The sequence below is a fragment of the Desmodus rotundus genome, chromosome 1 (assembly GCF_022682495.2).
Source record: "Desmodus rotundus isolate HL8 chromosome 1, HLdesRot8A.1, whole genome shotgun sequence".
Taxonomy (NCBI): Eukaryota; Metazoa; Chordata; class Mammalia; order Chiroptera; family Phyllostomidae; genus Desmodus; species Desmodus rotundus.
In genome coordinates, this window is record NC_071387.1 from 96,086,590 (window position 1) to 96,100,581 (window position 13,992).

Below are 13,992 nucleotides of genomic sequence, written 5' to 3' on the forward strand. Positions count from 1 at the left end.
CCTGGCCCTCATCCTGGGAGTCAGCACCAGATCCTCAACTCAACTTTGTATCAATAATTTAATAGAAAATTAAAATAATAAATAATATGAAACAGATTGAGAAGATAGCTGAGCTGGTGCAGGCCCAGGCCAGCCTAACACAGTTAAGGGGGTAGGGAGAAAGGTGAGGGAAAAGGAGACGAACTACCCTGCACAATGGCTGGGAGGCAGCTCAGAATGTGGTAGGTGTTATTAAGGGCTGGCTTGACACTTTGGCATATAAAACGTACGAAAAAAAGAGAATGGGAATTCTAAATCATTTAAAACCAGCTGGTAAGGGAGAATAGCAGGACAAAATGGTGATAAAGGAATGAGTGTAGGCCTCTGAAGGGCTCTGACTGAGGGAAGGCGCTGGAATGTACCGTGTTATTAGCAATGAAGTGGGAATGAATGGGAAACAGCCAAAGTGAACTATACCATGCAATAAAAGGACAGAAGGAAGACCCACGACTTGGCCAGCAAAGCCGGGGCAAAGGTGTGGGGAGGGGAAGAAAAGAGAGGGACTGGGTCCCAGTGGCAGGAGGAAAACAGGGAGAAAGGTCAAGATTAGTCTTTGAAGACAATCTGTTGGCCGTGAGGACGTTCGTCATGGGTGATGTGGCGCCGGACATGGATCCTGCGGACACGGTGCTCCCGGTTCTCCTCATCCTCCCCTCGGCCCGCCCCACCACCTCCAGCTACACCCCCAGTGGCCTCCAGGAGGGCTGGGTCTGGGCCCCGGGGAGTCTCGTAGATCAGGATGTTCAGGGTCTCCTCAAAGATCCGGGCCTCTGGGAATTCCACCTGCAAAAGGCCAGCGACCCCCAGCTCCCACCCTATGGTCCAGTCACACAACCACTCCCTTCCCCCAGCTGCTCCAGCACTGGCACACCTCCAAGTCTTTGCAATCACAGGTTCTTTGGCCTGGACTGTCCTCTTTGCAACTTTACTCAGCAAAGTCACACTTATAATTCAAGGTCCAGCTCTGAAGTGAGGTGGTAATTTGTTTTCTCTCCTTTGCTATCAAGTCTCCTGGTATATTCTTTCATTAGACAAATATTTACTGAATGACTGCACTGTACCAGGTGTTGCAGACACTGGGAGTATAGCAGTGAACAAAACAAAGTTTCTATCCACAGGAAGTTTACATTCTAGGGGGAGGACACAGACATACATTTAATAAAATATACACCGTCAGATGATGACAGATGCTATGGGAAAAAACTATAGCAGGAAAAGGGGTGGGGATGGTCATGGCTGGGAATGTTGTAAGAGGGAGTTTAGAGAAGACCTCACTGAGAAGATGACATTTGACCAATGGCCAAAGGAAAGGGGGGTTGGGAGCCAGATGGGTAACCAGAGGAAGAGCAGTCTGGGAAAAGGCAATAGCAAGTGTAAAAGCTCTGGGAGCAGAGTGGGCTTAGTGTATTATTTGACCATGAGCAGCAAGGCCAATACAACGACATGGAGTGATGACGAGAGAGCAGAAGGGATGAAGCAAAGAGGTGACTGGGGGTTCCCCTTCTGTGGGTTGGAGTCATATAACTAACATAACTCTTAACAAGCTGCATTCTAATTGTTGGTTTATCTTCCTGTCCTCAAGAAGCAGAGGAAGTTTCTTGGAAGCTGGGTCATTCATTCATGCGTTCAATAAATGTTTCCTAGCTTCCACTGTGTAATAAACTCTTCTACTAGCCTCCACTAGTGCTAGAAAGATAGGAAAAAATAGTAAAAAGATACGGCCTTACCCTCAAAGAGCTAACACCTGGCTACTAAAGTAAACCCCCTTTGTGTGAGGTTGTTGAGGTGAAAGTTCATGAGTAAAGGGGTCCCAAAGAAAGTGATGCATGGGTCTTAAAGATTAAGCACAAGTTCATTAGGTACACAGGGATGAGGACGAATAATCCCAAGTAAAAGGAACAACGTGTGCAAAGTTGGGGAGGTGTGAAATAGTATTGGGTACTTGGAGACCTGCAAGATCTCTGGTGTATCTGAGGCGCACCCATCATATGAAGGTCAGAAGACACCAGGCAGACAAGATCATCACAGACGAGACTGTATGGCATCATGATTTACACAGGTAAGGCCCCAGAATTTGGAACTCTGTCCTGACTCTCAGTGATGGACTCCCCTGCCTGATCTGCTGAGCTGCCTTTGTCTAGGGTCCTGGTCTTGCCAACCACCATAGCCCTCCCTAACCAGGCCCTGAACCCCTTCTGACCTTGGTCTGCTTCTTCTCCGTGGCATAGACAATGGAGGTGCAGCACACCTCGGCGATTTTGCGGCCCTGCCCGTAGAAAGACCAGCAGCAGATCTCGTCCCCCAGTACATCCTTGAGGAAGAGCAGCCGCCCATGGAAGCGCAGCGCCAGTTTGTCAAAGAGCTCGATGTTCTTAAGTAGGTTGTCATCTGAAGTGCTGAAGACCAGGGCCCAGGGGACCTCAGCACAACTGGCCTCCCTCCCTGTTCCTCCCAGCATAGGGCCCACATACCCAGACTCTGGTCCTGCCTATGGGTTTGGCACCCAGCAGGGAGCTTCCTCCACCCCTAGGGCCAGGCCAAGCAGGGCTTTGCAAGGAAATAAGCAGCATTTGCTGAGAAAAATCCCAGCACAGCAGGGTGGCTACCCGTGCAGTCTCTGCAGTCAGGCTGCGTCACCTGGCATCCTAGCTCCACCACTTTTTAACTGGGTGAAACTAGGCAGTTACTTCACCTCTCAGTGCCTCAATTTCCTTAGCTGTAAAACGGAGATCACAACAGTACCTCCCTCAAACATTGCAAGAATTATGTGATTTAATATATGTAAAGCACTTAAGAGTAATGCCTGTTATAAAATAAGCACTTAGTAAATGCTAGTCATTATCATCTAATCCTCACCTGAACCCCAGTTTACTGATAAAACTGATGCTCAGAAGTGAAAATGACGTGCCCCGAGGAACCCAGTAGGTAAGTGACAGAGCTGGAATTCCCATTCAGGCAGGCACCTTTTTTGTCCCTCTGTGGCCATAGCCCTCCCCCCTTGGGCCAGGAGCAGGGCTGTCTTAAGCCCAGGATTCAACCCAGTGCGCCTCCCTACCCCCACAGTGGTCACCTGGTGTAGGAGTACTTGTTGTTACTGCGGTTGTGCAGGAGCTTCACCACGGGCTGTTGAGGGAGAGAGGGTGGAGAAGGGTGGGGATCAGGTTGCAGGGAGAGACCCCCAACCTCCACCCTACAGGGCTCAGGGGCCTCACCTTGGAGGTGCTGGCCAGGAGCTGCTGCTCCTCCTGGGGAGATGTCACCATGGGGATGAGGCACAGCGGGGACAGGTTCTCCCTTTTTTGCTGGAGAAGAAGCGGAAACCAAATGTCACTCACTCACCCACTTAAAAGCCTTCAAAAGCTGCTTGATGCCTTTTGGGAAAAAATCCAGACTCCTTAGTTGTCCACAAGCCTCTGCAGCATCCAACATCTCTGATCTTGTCCCTACCCTTCTCCCCCACTGATGGCCGTTTTGTGGCACATCCAGCTTGTGCCCATCTAGCCCTTTGCTCTTCCCACTACCAGAGACAGTCTGCACTCAGTTGCTCGTGGGGCTGGCTCCTCTGTACCATTCAGATCTCAACTCAGATAGTGCCCCTCAGAGGGTGCTGGTCCTCCTCCCTAAGCTCCCTGACTAAAGCAGCCTCCTCTACTTCCTTTTCAGAGTATCAGTCCACTTTCTTCATGGCACTCGGTTCCTCACATTTTCTCAGTTTTTGGTCTATATAACTTATAGTCTGCCTCTTCCCACCTAAGTGGTAAGTGCCTAGCATACAGTAGATGCTCAGTACATATCTGTTGAATGAATAAATCTGGCTTGCTGGGAGGTTGGAGACAGAATCAGAGCCAGACACACAGGCTTATTTCTTTTTCTCTGTCTTCTGGAATCTTCATGCCAAGACTCCTCTCACCTCTCCCAATCTAAAAATAAGACATGCAATTCTAACACAAACTCCAAAAAGTTTTTTGACACACCCATAAAACTTTTTCTAAAATTAATATGGAATAAAATTCTACTAATATTTAGGTCAATTTTTAAAAGGAGCCAAGAGGAAAGACCAACGCTACCAGATATTAAAACAACCTACAAAGCCACAATAATAAAAAGTGTGGTTTTGGTGCAGAAACAAACACAAACAATGGAACACAGTAGAGTTTGAAACCAGACTAATGTAGATATGAGAACTGATATTTACAATGAGGACACCAAAAATCAGTGGGGGAAGTATGGAATGTGTTTTGATTATTTCTGTGTAACAAATTATTCCAAAACTTAGCAGTTTAAGTCAACAATCAACATTTTTCAGTTTCTTATGGGTCAGGAATTCAGAAGTGGCTTAGCAGGGTGGTTCTGGCATGGGGTCTCTCAGGAGGTTACAGTCAAGTCAGCTGGGGCTGCAGGAATCTGAAGGCACAATTGAGTCTGGAGGATATATTTCTGAGAAAGCTTGTTCCTATGGCTGGCAAGTTCTTGCTGGCTACTGGCTGGAAACACCTGACGCCTGTCACTTGGGCCTCTCCATAGGTTTGCTTGAGTGTCCTCATAACACGGCGGCTGGCTTCGCCAAAGCAAGTAACTCCAGAGGAAGCAAGGTGGAGGCCTCACTGTCCTTTATGACCCACTTTTGTCAGCCCTATTCAGTGTGGGAGAAAACTACACAAGAGAATGAATGCTAGAAAAACAAGAGTGCCTTGGGGGCTGGCTCCCATTGATTCAAATCCCTCCCATATGCAAAACACACTCACCCCCTCCCAAGATCCCCCAAAGTCTTGTCTTATTACAGCATCAGCTTGAAGTACGGAATCCTGTCATCTAAATCAGGTCCAGGTGAGGATGAGTCTTCTTGGATGTAGTTCCTTAACTATTGTTCCTTAAGTACATTTGCTCTTGATCTGAAGACCTGTGAACTAAAGAGACAAGTATTCTCTTCCACACACCCAATACACAATGGCGGAACAGGCATCAGGATACTCACAGGCATTAAAAGACTCATGTTCAAAAGGATAGGGTGGTGGGTCACTCCTTCATGGAAATTCTGTAATACAGTTGGACAAATGTTGGGAGCTCTCTGATGCCTAGTCTTGTCCCACGATGATTGATTCTCTGCGGCACTTGGCTCTGCCCCGAGTCATCCTTCCTTTTCCATGAAAGGCTCTCCATGCTTCCAGCTCCACGACTTCCTTAGCCTGTTTCCTGACGGGAAAACTTTGGGGGTCTGAAGTCCTATTCCCCTCTAGCACTGTCTCTGTCCCTTCTAGTGTTCCTGCCAATAGAATTCTCTTAAACCACACACATAAATCTTTGTGAGATAAGCTCTTCTCCACTTTGGGCTCATGCCAAGACTGCTGAGGGACAACACCTGTAAGCTTTTTAGTTGCACTATTTGATCAAATGCTTCTCTGAGGTCTCTTCTTGGTTATTTTTGAGGTCTTAACAAAATATTTTACAATTACATCCTCAGGTTCATCTTTAGATCACGTTTTACTGAAAACACCTTGTATTTGATCTTTGCCTAGAAGTCATTTGTTCCTTTTTAACATCATTATTTGGAAAGGCTGGGAATTTCCAAGCCCAGTAATTCCTGGCTCTTTTTTGTTCAACTGTTTTTCCATTGGCTTACCATTTCCTCTTTCATCTTACTGTAAGCAACAAGAAACCTGGTGGCAACTGCAATATTCTGTATGGAAATCTCTTTAGCTGGGTCGCCCAGTTCACTGGGTATGCTTCCCACTTTCCACATTACTGTAGGAGACAGTGTTGCTAAACTTCTGCCGCTACATGACAAGGATCACCTCTGCGTCAGTTTCCAGTAACATTTTCCTCACCGCAGCCTCCTCAAAGGTCATCAGACTTCTATAAACGGACTCCTTAAAACTCTTTAGGCTTTTATTAACAATCTCTTCCCAGTTCTAAAGCCACTCCCACATTTCAAGTTTTTGTTATGGCAGAATCCCACTCCAGATACCAAAATCTGTTATTTGTTGCTGGGTAACAAATTACTATGAACTTATTGGGTAAAACAATAAACATTTATTATCTCACACAATTTCTGGAGGTTGGGAACTTGAGATTGGCTTAGCTAGGTGGTCCTGGCCCATGATTGCTCATGAAGTTGGAGTCCAGATGTTGGCCAGGGCTATAGTTACCTGAAGACCTGACTGGGCCTCAAGGATCCGCTTCTGAGACAGTTCACCCATATGACTGAGAGTTTGTGCTGGCTGTGGGCAGGAGGCTTCAGTTCCTCACCAAGGAGACCTCTCGCTAGAGCTGCCTGAGTATCCTCACATCCCAGCCAGCTTCCCCCAGAATGAGTGATCCGAGAGAGGGCCAGAAACAGCAATGTCTTTTATGACCTAGCTTTAAGTCACACACTATGATTTTTGCAATATTCTACTGGTGACATAGGCCAGCCCTATTCAGTGTGGGACACGACTAAACAGAGCCAGAATAAGCAGGAAGCAAGAATTTTGGACAATTTTGGTGGCCATTTTGGACACTGGCTGGCACAGATTAATAGATGGCAGTGGGAAAACTAGCTCACTCTATGAAGGACAAAAAAATTAAATTCCTTCGTAATTCATATTTACAACATATTAGACAAGAAGACTCACATATGAAAGATAAAACTATAGAGATGTTAAAAACATAGAATGGAAAAAAAACTTAAACAAGATCTTAAAAGGATACACATTTAGGGGGGAAAAAAAAGAAGGAATTTGACTACATTAAAATCAAGAATGTCTCCAGCTGACAATGGGGAGTGTGATCTTACAAATAACCCCATGTAGTAATGTTGAAGGAATGATAGAATTATAATTATTTTACAACTCTAATGAAATTACTGATTCAGGTAAGGGTGATCAGTTGCTGTGTGGTTCACATAGAGCCAAAATAACATCACACAGATTGCTTTATAGTTAGCAACAAGGGAATGTAACTACAATGGAAGGATTACACCAACATCACCTGAATCAGGGGGCTAATTCTGAGCATCACTAATGATGAGTCATATTAACAATATTATGCCCTGGCTCATGTGGCTCAGTGGATTGAGCGCCGGCCTGCACACCAAAGGGTTGACAGTTCGATTCCCAGTCAGGGCATATGCCTGGGTTGTGGGTCAGGTCCCCAGCAGGGGGCGTGCTAGAGGCAACCACACACTGATGTTTCTCTCCTTTGCTTTCTCCCTTTCTCCCCCCTCTATAAATAAATGAATAAAATCTTTAAAAAAACCCATTATGGATGTGCCAATATAACATAATATGAAATACATAAAATTACCTAAAATGTATTCTAACCAAAATGTTTACTATCAAGCCTTTAAATCCAGCTTATAGAAAATTCAGAATGGGGCCCATTACAAACCAAATGATACCACAAGTAAACAACCAGGCAAATCTGGAAACTAGGTTATTGTGCAGGACCACTGGTGGTCTCTTTAACAAGTCAGCATCATGAGAAAAAAGGGACCGTTTGGGGATGGAGGAGCCTTGAAGAACATAATAACCAGATACGATTCGAGGATCTAGACTGGGTCCTTATTTAGATGGGAAGCTATAAAAGACATTTCTGGAATGAATGGAGAAATTTGCATATACCCTGGATTTAGACAAGATAAACTTTATTGACACGGAAAGATGGCAATTATTACAAACAAAGCAGATTACAAATAGCACATACGACATGAGTGTATTTTGGCGTGTGCATGCACACACACACACACCCCCCCCCAAAAAGACCTTGAAGGACATTTGCTACTTTTATATTTTTAATTACCTAAATTTTAATTTTCTAAATTCCTGTAACATATACATATTGCTTAAAAAATAATAAAATTGTTATTTGCAATAATAAATCAAGGATTTCCATTAAAAAACAGACACTACAGGCAGCTGACATTCTAAGAGAAAATACTGGCAACAATCTAAAACTGACTAGAGGCCCTGGCCAGGTAGCTCAGCTGTTCAGAGCATTGTCCTGATGCACCAAGGTTGCGGGTTCAATCCCTGGTCAGAGCATGTGCAAGAATCAACCAATGAATGCATGGGTAGGCAGAACAACGAATTGTTGCTTCTCTCTCAAATAAATAAATAAACAAATAAATGAAATAAGGAGAAAATTACATAAAGATAAAACTGACTAGAAATTATCTGAAACAGACTTTTTCAACTGGGGTTCTTCAACTAAATCTGAAACCCAGCAAATAACATGAATAACTATTTTCTCAACTCTCCCAATGATGATAGGTAAATAATACTATTTTAGACGTATAACAGAACAGTAAATTTATTATGTAGAATACATGCCTTAGGGTAATAGGGCTTAATTCTCACTAAACTAAAATATACAAGGATCACCTGTAAAGCAACAAGATTAAAAAAAAACTCAGTAGAAAATTTGGTAAAGAATATGAATAGGCAATTCAGAGAAAGGGAAACCACAAAAAACTAATATATGAAAAGAGCCCATTAGTAATCAGAGGCATGCAAATAAAAATGAGATCACTCTATACCAATTAGATTAGCAAAATTAGAACAATGCATCATACTATGTGTTGGAGAATGTGCAGAAATAAGATCCCTCATGCACTGCTGATTAAGAGTATAAAGTGCTACAGCCATTTGGGAGAGTAATCTTGATGAAATTGTTGAAAGTTATTTGCATGTGTTCTGTGACCCAGCAATTCCACTCCCGGCTACAATTAGGAGAAACCCTGACCCCGCGCCCACCAGGGCACATGTGTGAGGATGCTCATGGTGGCACCGTTTGTTGGAGCAGGAAGTGGGGAGGCAATCTAGGTCTCCATCCTCTGGTATATAGAGCAGCATAAATAAGATCTTGAAAAAAGTGTTGAATTAAGAAACAAAACACACGATCCATAACTCAATGCCTCTTATGAAAACTTAAAATGCATAAAAAACAGTGCTTTCACTGTCCTGACTGGTGTGGCTCAGTGGTTGGGTGTCATCCCACAAACTGAAAAGTCGCTAGTTCAATTCCCAGTAAGGGCACATGCCTGGGTTGCAGGTCAGATCCCTGGTTGCGAGTGTGTAAGAGGCGACCAATCTGTATTTCATTCCCTCTCTTTCTCCCTCCCTTCCCTCTCTCTAAAAATAAATAAAATCTTTACAAAATTTTTAAGGATGTTTAGTTTTTCAATGGTACAAACATAATCCAAGCATATATATCAAAACATTAGAATTGGAAGGGTACCTATGGGGGAACGGGACATGGCAGGGGATTGAAAATTAAGGAAAAAAAGAAGAAAAGATTTCATAGATGATTAAGTGTCACACATTGAGGAGTATGATGAACTCAATATCTGTACCTAAATCTTAAAAACAAAAACCTCCAAACAAGCAAGAAAACACTAGTCAAGTAACTTGGGGAAGGGAGTGGTCTCAGGGAAGCCTAGAAAAGACGCAGCTGGAGAATAGAAGAAAAAGCACTTGCACTTGGAAGTCAGATAACCTGAGGCTGAACGTGAGCTCTGCTGCTTAGTAACTCTTTGACCTTGGATGCACCCCCAACTTCCCTCATTTAAAAAAACAAATCAAACAAGGGTACAAGATGTACATACAAGCAGATAGCAGAATTACTTCTGACACACAGGAGTAATTCTGTGGATGTGATAACATTAGATAAACATTAGATTCAGGAGTGGGTGTGAGATAACATTAGACAAATGTAAAACTATAGCTCAGGAATGTACTTCCAAAAACATCCAGTTCAGACTGCAAGTGGTTAGCCATTAATGGTCATGAAACAAGTTAAATGTGTTTCAAAGAGCATTAACAGGAAAAAAGGAAAACAGTATGTCAGAGTGTATTTCACTGAAAGTATCATTTTATAAATCATATATATATATATATATATATATATGGCATTTTTTTCTATGGGAGGCAGTCACAAAGTTTGAAAAAATGTAAAAACAGCCCAAAGAAATTCTATACTTTTGGATTCCAAGAATAAGTATTTCCCAAGATAACAGACACTTGCTTATAGTTGCCACTTTTTAATATATAAAGAACATCAAAAAAGAAACGCTTATAATCTCCATTAATATTGTATCATAAAAGGACATTTTTAACATTGTAAAAACAGGAAAGAATAAAAGGTTTTATGTAAAACTCACTACATTGTACATTATTTTCTCGTTTTCCTATCTTTTGGAACATGAGAACAGAATGTCAGAGGTAGATGTTGACTCACTCAAGGTTACCCAGTCAGCTGTGGCAGAGGTGACACTGAACCCGCATGTCCTCAGAACTCTAAGAGATCCACAAAAATGAACCACAGAGCTGGGGCTCTGGAACCCTCAACCCTGTTTTATTGGGGGGGGGGGCCTGCTTCTATGAGATTTCATTGCAAAAAAAACAGTTTAAGCCCCTGGGGTGGGGTGGGGTATTGCCTGCCAGGATAGAACCAGATCACAGAAGCCATTATATTCCAGGTTAAATTTAGATTTTTTCCCTAGTGGCACAAGAGAGTTATTTATGATTTGATTTCTGGGCAAAAGGGAGAATAGATTGGGATTATGTTTGAGGATGATTAATTGGGTGGTAGTGTAACAACTGGTTTGGCTGGGTAGAAACAACAAGCAGAGAGAGGTCATTTAACCATTGAAATAGTCTTGGCATGAGATGCTGAGGCGGACCCTGGCTGAGGCAGCAGGAATACAGAAGATAGCACCCACAAATTTTCTAGGGTCATGGGTAGTCAGAGGCGGCCTCTCTAGGTAGTACTCCATATTTCCTTTTATTTTTTTAATGTCCGTATATTTAACCACGTAAGCCACTCTCCAGGGACATGGGCATAGGGGTGGAACTCAGGAGGTGGGGAAGGGACCCTCACCTGCAGGGCCAGCTGGCAGTCCTCAATCAGACCCTGTACCAGGTAGTAGCGTGCTTCGCCTAGTAGCTCCCCCAGTTCTCTGGTACTCTCAGGCAGTGGCACGGACCCATCCCGAAGGTAGTTGAGGATTGTACCAAAGTGGCGGCCGCTACGGTCAATCAGCACCCAACCTGGTGGGGTGGGGAGAGGAAGGATAAAGGATGGCTTTTCTGGGGGCCCTGGAACTACTAAATTTTTATGAAAAGAAGGATTCTAAAGCTACAAGTCTGAGTTTTTCCTCAAACTTCTGCCTTATCCAAGAATATACTGCTAAAACATGCCCAGTGAGTGTTCCCTATAGACCCCTTTCCAACCCCAGAGAGAACTGCTTCCCTCCCAAGTCTGTCCTACAATGAGAAGGTTCTCACCAGGAGAAAGTTCTTCCCGATTAGCTTATCAGCAAACCTCTAACCTTTTGTGTTAACTCTAGCCATTCTATTTAATTTAAATGTCTACCCCACCCTCCACAATCACTACCATTTTAACCTTTATATTCACCATAGAACATATTACTATTACTATGAGGAATTACATGCCCGTTTTTTGGTATGTTTACTTGTTTATTGTTATCCCCTGTCCCCACAAAAAAGTAAACTCAGAAAGGCTAATCTCCTCAGATTCATTTACCAAAACAAAGTATTCTCAGCACTGGCACTTTACAAATACTAACTGATAATACTCTGGTTTCTCTTCAGATCGTATAAATCTTTCGCCTTTTACAAATACTAACTGAATAAATAATTTCTTCACCTTTAGTTTTTGAAAACTGGCCTCCACCCCCCAAATGTTTATTTTCCTGTTCTCACAATCCTGGTAACCCCCCTCTGAATTCCACCCCCTCCCCAAACTTTAAGCTTCCACTTGGGCATGTGGGCCCAAACCTGAATGCAACACCCCAAGAAGGTTAAGGTTCACCTGCCAAAGAGAACTCTCCACCCTCCACTCCGGTGTCCCTGGCAAACCCGGAGCAGCCTTCTCCTCCTAATCTGCATTTACAGATGATTCCCAGAGCTTGGTAGGGGAAACACAGAGACCAGCCAGATCCTCCAACTCTCCAGGCTGGTTGTTAGCAGTGCTAAGATGGAGTGGGAAACAAAGGGCTAGCCAGCTGGAAAAAAAACTGATGAAGGTGGTCTGGAAGGGTGCTGCTGGCAGCAGGGCTGGTTCCCAAGTTTTCCTGAGCTGAGCGGTGAAGGGTGGGAGAATTGGGTAGGCGTGATAATGAAAATTCTGAAGCGACATGTTGAATCACTCACCACAGCACCTGGCAGAGTTGGGGAGGGGAAGTTGCTCCCCAAGTGATGTAGGTTATTGCTGGGGGTAAAGACTGGAAGAGGAAGGAGATTATGAATGAAAAAGGGGAGATGAGATCGGGTGTGGGGGGTGGTGGAGGTGAGAATGACCTGACTGGATGGTAGTGAAAAGAGAGAAGGGGCAAGAAGACACTGGGCGAGGAAAAGACTAGGCGTGAGCCTCCGGAGGATGGGAGACAGCACAAGCACGGGCATCGCAGTACCTCCGGCGTCCGTGAGTACCTCCGCGCGGCCGCTGAACATGGTCTTGAGCATGGTGTCCTGTCCCGTGAGGGTGCGCAGCGTAGTGTAGTGCAGCGAACCCCCCACATTCAGCTTCACGTACTTGCTGTTCGGAGTCTGTGGCCTGAGACCCTCTGCGGCGGAGCCGGGCTCGAATCCCCAGGGCTTAGGGACTTCCAGGGACAGGGCCTCGGCCGCCGCCGGGCCCGAGGCCTCGGCCGACATGCCAGGTGCTGGCGGCGGCCGGCGACGTTAGGCTCTGTCCGTGCCCTCCGTTGCCAAAGACCCGGCACCCCAGCCCTCTGGCCAGACGGCTGGACCAACACGCCCACACGTCGCCGCTACTCAGCGACATTGGCCATCAGTCTCAACACGCCGGAACCTCCCCAGAAACTCAGCTCAGTAGCTGCGCAGGCGCCTCAAAGCACCGAGCCCGGCCTCGCGAGGCCGGAAGTGCGGAGCATGCGCAATGGCCTTCTGCTGGTTAAGGGGTCGTGCCGGGGCTGCGGCAGAGCTGGGGCCGCGTGAGGTGCAATCCCTTTGTTGGTACCCAAGACCAGATCCCGGAGGCGCCTGGCCACCTGCCTGGTGTGGACAGCGACGTCCCGTCTGGAGGTTGGGTTTCCGCTCTCAGAGTGGTTCCCAGGCAGGGAAGGACGGGAAGACTGTGGCCCAGAGAGGCAGGGGATTGGTTGGTCTAGGCCAGGTATCCCGCCTGCCAGCCCCCCTCCAAAACAAAAACAAACAAACAAACAAAAATCCAGCTGAGTGAAGATCAAATTGGCTTTATTCAACCATTAATGACTCAGCATCCCATCTAGCAAATAGAAAGGCACTCCCCAAGCTACAAAAAATAAAGGTTTTCAAAGGCAGAATGGGGGCAAAAAAGGGAAAATTATTAGCAAAGAATGCATTGTTTCAGGCAAGGTCGCCCTCCCAAGGGGACTGGAAGGGGTCATTCAATGTTGGCGGGTTAAAAGTTACATTCCTGGGAGATCTTGAGGTTGCAGTTAGGTTAGGTATGAAGTCTTGGTCCGCTGATGTGGGGCTTAGCACAAGTGACTCCCATTTTGGGCCTGTTGTTTCTTTTTAACTAGGCAGAAGAGGAGTGGCATCCAGAGGAGGAGGCAATAGTGCTAAGATATGCAGAGTGTGAGTAGGTAAGATCAACATGGAGGGCCTCTGTGAGGAGGTGATACTGAGCCGAAGCTGAGAAGAAGTGGCCAGGAAGAAGTGTGAGGGCAGAGTTTCAGGCAGAGGGAAGGGCAAATACAAAGACCCTAAGACAGGAACAAGCTTGATGTATTTAAGGAGTAGAAAGAATGTCAGGGATGGCTGGAGCAACTGGGCAAAGTTCTTAGATACCAGCCAACGTGGTGAGATACCCAACCCTGAAAGAAAGAAGAAGTAAGATGGAAACATGTTGTTGACAACAAAGTGTGGTGAGAAGTGTGATGTAACCATACAGTTTAGTGTCTGGCAGGGAGATTGGCTGGAGGGAAAACTAAACACGGAGTTACAGAAC

At 45.2% G+C, this 13,992-nt stretch overlaps 1 protein-coding gene across 1 annotated transcript; it reads right to left on the reverse strand.

Annotated features, from left to right (window-relative positions):
• Window positions 1-27: 27 nt before the first annotated feature.
• Window positions 28-13,067, reverse strand: KCTD13 (potassium channel tetramerization domain containing 13). Its single transcript, XM_024560368.4, has 6 exons — window positions 12,449-13,067; window positions 10,894-11,063; window positions 3,252-3,341; window positions 3,110-3,162; window positions 2,240-2,435; window positions 28-822 (listed from the first exon to the last, which is right to left on the reverse strand). Exons 1-6 carry the CDS (start codon window positions 12,690-12,692, stop codon window positions 586-588), a joined length of 990 nt encoding a protein of 329 aa, XP_024416136.2. The 5' UTR covers window positions 12,693-13,067; the 3' UTR covers window positions 28-585.
• Between the last annotated feature and the right edge of the window lie 925 nt (window positions 13,068-13,992).

What these genes read in the sequence shown, in the direction of transcription:
- KCTD13 (XM_024560368.4), bottom strand. Translation starts at nt 12,692, where the DNA reads ATGTCGGCCGAGGCCTCGGGCCCGGCGGCGGCCGAGGCCCTGTCCCTG. An exon ending in GGTACTCACGGACGCCGGAG is followed by an intron (nt 11,064 to 12,448) that starts GTACTGCGATGC and finishes CCACCCCACCAG; the next exon opens with GTTGGGTGCTGATTGACCGT. An exon ending in ACTGCCAGCTGGCCCTGCAG is followed by an intron (nt 3,342 to 10,893) that starts GTGAGGGTCCCT and finishes CTTCTTCTCCAG; the next exon opens with CAAAAAAGGGAGAACCTGTC.